General features: G+C 40.3%; 1 protein-coding gene across 1 annotated transcript in view; it reads left to right on the top strand.

Moving 5' to 3' along the window:
• Positions 1-467: 467 nt before the first annotated feature.
• CHRNA2 (cholinergic receptor nicotinic alpha 2 subunit) overlaps positions 468-6,000 on the top strand; it is a 29,868-nt gene continuing 24,335 nt past the window's right edge. The window contains exons 1-2 of the mRNA XM_074288377.1: positions 468-593; positions 2,549-2,690. Coding sequence (XP_074144478.1) covers positions 584-593; positions 2,549-2,690 — 152 coding nt within the window. The 5' untranslated portion in view covers positions 468-583. The remainder of the gene's footprint in view (positions 594-2,548; positions 2,691-6,000) is intronic.

The following is a 6,000-nucleotide window of genomic DNA, read 5'->3' as shown; positions in this document are numbered from 1 at the left end:
GGGAAATCTATTATCAGCTGATTTGGAAGCAACTCTGCCCTCCCTTTCCACTTGCTAACTGGTTCCCACAGACCCAATAGCCACAGTGGCTCCTCCTCCTCTTCCCTCTCCTGGGATGCTAGAGGGAGGGAAGGAAGAGAAAGAAAAAGAGAGAAAGATGAATAAAGCAAATGCTTGGGTTAGGGGACATCTTCCAGTGAGAAAGAGCCAGCTTTTCATTCTAACTGCTGGAAGTAGAAGAATAAATATCTGTAACATCTGGAAAGAAGCTTCCCATGAGTTCTGCAGTCTCTGGGCAGTCACAGGAAAATTGATCTCCTTGCAAAACTTCACTAGCCATTCTGGATGCTGAGCCAACAACCCAGAGAAAAAAACCAGCACACAATTGGATTTGATTATTTCTAGTGTTCTTCCTACCTTGCTTCTTTCCAGACCCAAACCCCTGTTCTCTCACCATTTGATGCTTTGGGGAAAGAAGAGATCTTCCAACAAACATCCGCCTCTTAGAAGAACTTTCAGCATCAGTCTAGAAGGCTCCTGCCAGACAGGTCATTGATAATCTCTAAGTGACCAGCTCTCTTTGATGTCCCCAGGTAAGAATGACACTCAGCCTAGGTCCCCTTTCCTTTTGGAAAGAGATGGGTCTGCTATCAGTAGAATATTCACAGTTCTCCAGCTTCCAGCTGCTGAGGAGTAAGTATGTCAGCTGGGGTTCAGTATCAGGGGGATAGCAGCCGTACTCTCTGGCCTCTAGCTAAATAGGAGATAGGGATGTTATGGGGCAAGATATAAGCCAGCTTCATGCTGTCTACTCCTAGCAAAATGTCAGAATGTTTGTATGATGGTACCTTTCTTATGACCAAACTGTACTATTCACCTTCAGGGACTGCATTTCCCCTTCACTGCATTTGTCTTTTAATTAATGTTTTCCATTGCACTTTAATGAAAACAAATAGATGTTGGCTAATTAATTGAACATGATTGGTGCATGGATGTAGAACAGATGAAGACCTTAGAGATCCAATACCCATATTTTACAGATAAGGAAACTGATGAAGTCCTACAAAATAAAGTAATATGTTCCAGGTCACATAGCTAAGAACCAGAAGAGATAGAATTTGAACCCAGAACCTCTCACTCTGGATCTAATATTCTTTCCTTGATACCACACTTTTTCCTTGTCCCCAAGGTGTCAATTGAACAAAATAAGATGGAAAAGTAAGGCTCTTTTTTTCTCCAACATAGGGGGATTGCCTTTGGTTTCTATAAGCAGACTGGAAACTGGGGAAGAATTAGGTTAAATCATGCTCTGAGGGAGGGTTATATTATTGCCTTGTCCTTCACTTTAAGCAGGCTTCTTGGGAGAAATGGAATCAGAGGGCAGTGTTAAATCAAAGCAGAATGTGGCTTAGCAACACAGTGGAAAGTAAGGGAGGGAGGGAGGGAGGGAGGGAGGAAGGAAGGAAGGAAGGAAGGAAGGAAGGAAGGAAGGAAGGAAGGAAGGAAGGAAGGAAGGAAGGAAGGAAGGAAGGAAGGAAGGAAGGAAGGAAGGAAGGAAGGAAGGAAGGAAGGAAGGAAGGAAGGAAGGAAGGAAGGAAGGAAAGAAGGAAGGAAGGAAGGAAGGAAGAAAGAAGGAAGGAAAGAAGGAAGGAAGGAAGGATGTGTTTATTAAGGACCTACTATGTGGTAGCCATTATGATACGCATTTTACAAATATTTCATTTGATCCTCAAAACAACCCTGGGAGGTAGGTATTATTATCTCCATTTAACAGTTGAGGAAAATGGGTTAAACAAAAGTCAAGTGACTTTTCTGGGGCCTCACAACTGGTATCTGTTTGAGACCATATTTGAACTCAGGTCTTCCTAACATTTATAGCTAGTATTTCTATATAGCTTACCATGTACCAGGCACTGTGCTAAATGCTTTACAGATATTATCTCTCTCAATCCTCACAACAACCCTGAGAGGAAGGTGTTAATAATTATTATGCTATTATTATTCCTGACTTCAGACCAGAATTCCATCTCTAGTGAAGTTCAGTTTAGAACCAGAGGACCTGAGTTCAAATCTAAGTACTGTTACTTTACTCTCTTGGGTCTGTTTCCTCATCTATAAGTTGGGGGTGAGAATCATAGAGAAGGTGGATTGAACTAGGTGATCCCTGAGGTTCCTTTTAATTCTAAATCTGTGATCCTATGAAGAAATAAAGATTATATTGCAATGTAGGCCAGTGTGAGAGAATACAAAAAGGCTAGAATTAAAGAAAAGTAGAAATCAAGAGGAAAATAATTTGACTAGAATAAAACTAGGATACCAGAGTAATGGACTAGGGGGTAAGGGTAGGATGGAGATCACTGAAACTCAAGTATGGAAGGTGATGTCTGAAAAACATACTCACACTCAGTAAGGACCTTATTTTGATCATATAAAGTGTTATGTGTACTAACATTCATATTCTTCATCCACTTTATTTAGTTTTATTTTTGGACTAGGTGAAAGAGGAGACTCTTTTCTCAATTGCTGCCTAATATTAATCACTGAATAGGTGCAGCTTCAGTCAAACTGAGACCTGTTGAAAACCTTAGCTTAAAAAGGCCACGGTCTCCCATTGCATCCAAGACCAACTCCAGTCAGCTTGATCCATATCTGATCCCTGCATCACAGATGGCTCTGGAGGGGAAAATGAGGTAGGTGACTTTACACAGACCTCCCTCACTTAAATCCAATTCACTTGCCTATCATGGAATCATCTCCCTAATGTCATGATCCTTTTGAGAATGAAGCACAAACAGTAGCAACAGCATATTCCTCATCCATACATATGCAGAAAATAGTCAATCAAGATTCTCTCCTTGAAGGATCAAAGGAAAGTGTCCTAATCCTTCTCATATTTTTTTTGCTAAATGCAAGAAATGAAAAGGGCAGCTTTAATTACTGCCAAAGATCTGGAACAATTTCCACTTTGAGTTTCCAGTTATAATTTAATTAATTTGCCCTCATTGGTTAATCATTTGAGACTGGAGAGGGAGAAGATTTGACTAATACGTTCTATATATACATTAGCTTCCTCATTTGTAAAAAGAAGAGGTTGGATGGGGTGATTTCTAAAGTTCCTTTGAACTCTGTTCAAATATTCTGGGAGTCCACAATTTTCAGACTGAGATTACTCTGGTGTGAACAGAAGTTTGATTCCTTATTAATCCTCTTGAAGTGCCTGAACTTTTTACTTTTGCTGGTTCTCCTTGGAGCATAATTTAACTTATTCGGCTGTTAGTCCTCATCTCACCTCACCCCCCATGACAAGTTCAACCCCATCTTCCAACATACAGAAATGGAAGGAAACCAACATTCTAATCTAGCTGCCATAGCAGCTGGTCTTAGAATCAGAAAGCTTGGGAGGGAGTTCCCAGGTTTATTGTTAACTCTCTTAATTGCTGAGTAGCTGTGAGCAAGTTATTTCCTCAGCATCATAATCTTGAGGGTGAAGGTGAGAATGAAGGGAAGAAGTGAGTTAAATGAATTGAAGTTATATGATCCAGCTCTGACAGGTCCAGCCCCCTCATTTTATAGATGAGTAAATTGACACACAGGGAGGTAGTCTTTTATCCTAGGATATACAGGTGTAAGATGCAGAATTAAGATTGGAACCAGGTCCTAGAAGTAAAACTTTATCATACAGAAGGAGGATACATTCACTGCTCACTTACAGCTTCAGCCAACATGGTAGGGGATTCTGGAATCTCTTTCCTTCAAGGTAGCTAAAGGAACAGGTCACTAACTCCATTTTCAAGGAGAAAATAAGAGAGGGGAAGAGAGGGAAGGGGGAGACAGGAGAGAAGAGGAGGAGTGGGTAGGAGAGAAGGAAGGGAGAGGAGTGGAAAAGATTAGTGAGAAAGGGAGGGGAAGGGAGAATAAAGAAGAGGAGAGAAAAACAAGGTAGAGGAGAAGAAAAGAGAAGGGAAAAGAGAGGAAGAGAAAAAAGAAGAGGAGGGGAGGAGAGAGAAAAGAAGAAGAAGGGAGGAGAGGAAGAGAGAGCAGGGGAAGGGAGTAGAGAGGAAAGGAGAGGAAAGAAATGGAGAAAAGGGTAGGGGTAGAGTGAGAAGGGAAAGAGAGAGAAAGGAAGAGGAGAGGAAAGAAGAGAGAAGGAAAGGAGAGAGGAGAAGAGGGGAAAGATTTAGAAAGAAAGGGAGAGAAGAAGAGAAGAAGGGGAGGAGAAAGAAGAGAAAGAGAAGGAAGCAAGAGAGAAAGAAGGGAATGGGGGTGATGACAAGAGAGGAGAGAGCTTCCAATTCTGAGAAATTTCAGGCAATCCATCAACAATCTATTTGTCCATCTATTCATTGATCCATCAATGCATTCCAGGCACTGTGTTATATGCTGAGGAGACAAAGACAAAATACACTTGTCATTGCTTTTAAGGACTTTCATCAACTAATATCAGCAAATTTTCCTTGAACAGCTATTAAATGCTGTAGTAGGCATGCAAAGGCACTATTCCTGTCCTCTACAAGCTTACAGTCTAGTTAGATAGAAAGGATCTCTTCCCATGAAAAGATGTTTTATGGGAGGATGACAAAAAAAGTGATGCTATCCAGGTTTGGCGCTAGATTGGTCAAAAGCCTAATGGAACAGGAAGGACTTCAATTGGGTCTCGAAGGATGAGTAGCCATCAGGATGATAGCATAGGAGAACATTTCAGCATGGGATGAATAATATAAGCAAAGGCTTGAAGGGAGGAATGTGTACAAAACTTCCTAACTAAAAAAAAAAACAAAACAACCTAAAATCTAACCTATTCTATTGATGTATCTAATGCTATTCCAAGAATTCTCTGAGGAAAAAAAAAGTCATTCTCTCATTTTCCTTGGTGTTCTATTTCAGCATCTCCAGTTTGGTGTGGTGAAAAGAGAGATGAATATGGAGTTAGTGAACCTGGGCTAAGGTTGCACCTCCAGCTCTTCTTACTTGGATGATCCCTGGCAGGGCTAGTTGATCTCTTTTGGTCCTTCTAGTTCTAAACCTCTGGTTCTATAATAACCTACTCTGTCTGAAACCTGTTCAATTAAAGACTTGTTCCTTAAACAAAATGTGGGGAAAATATAGATTTCATAGAGAGCTAGAAAAAGACAAACCTCCTTATTTGCAAGTTAAGGAAACTGAGGCTGAAACTCACCCAATATAATGCTACTGGTAGTCAATGAAAGAGGCAGGATTTGAATGCAGGTCCCCTACCTCCATGTATACACCATAGTATTTGCTTGTATCTTGCATACCTGGTTGCCTATAGACAAGTGATCTGAGAGTCTGTGGTTTTCTTCCTCATTTGAATTTTCTTGACCTAAGAGAAAACAGATGAAGAATATGTTGACTTTCCACAAGTTTAAATAAAAATTGTGGTCAAAGCCTTTTAGGGCAAACAGTCATCCTGCAGGATTCAGGGAAATCTTTAAACAGGAACTTGAGGGCCTTGTCTTAGGACATAAGCTAGTTGCAAAAGATTTCCATCCACTTCACCATTATTTGAATTTTTACCATTAAATTTATTGCTCTGAGTCAAGTTTTGTCCTCGCCACTCACTGCTCTTTGAAAAGACAAATAAATGACACATTGAGTCACTTACACTTTACTATGAATTAAGAGAGCTTTGACAATCCTCCTCTGAAGCAGGGAGAAGGAAAGCAGTGAAAGAATGTGGAAAAAGAAGAGAGGAATGTTAGACTGCATCTCCTTAGATTTAGAATTCGAAGGAACTTGAAAAACCATTTTGGCTGATTCTCTAATTTCACAGATATGCTGAGACCAAGTGAGATTAAATGATTTGTTTACCCATCTACTAAGCATCTGAATGGGGGTGGGGTGATTAAATCCAGTTTCTCTTGACTTCAGGCCTTGTGTTCTGACCATTATTGCATACTTACCTTTCTCTATTTAATCCTAGCTCTGGGTATCAGAAAAATTAATCATTCCAATTCCATTTTGAGGTATATAATTCCAGAA

The sequence above is a fragment of the Sminthopsis crassicaudata genome, chromosome 2, assembly GCF_048593235.1.
Source record: "Sminthopsis crassicaudata isolate SCR6 chromosome 2, ASM4859323v1, whole genome shotgun sequence".
Taxonomy (NCBI): domain Eukaryota; kingdom Metazoa; phylum Chordata; class Mammalia; order Dasyuromorphia; family Dasyuridae; genus Sminthopsis; species Sminthopsis crassicaudata.
The sequence above is the reverse complement of the archived record's forward strand: the minus strand, read 5'-3'. Positions and strand labels throughout refer to the sequence as shown.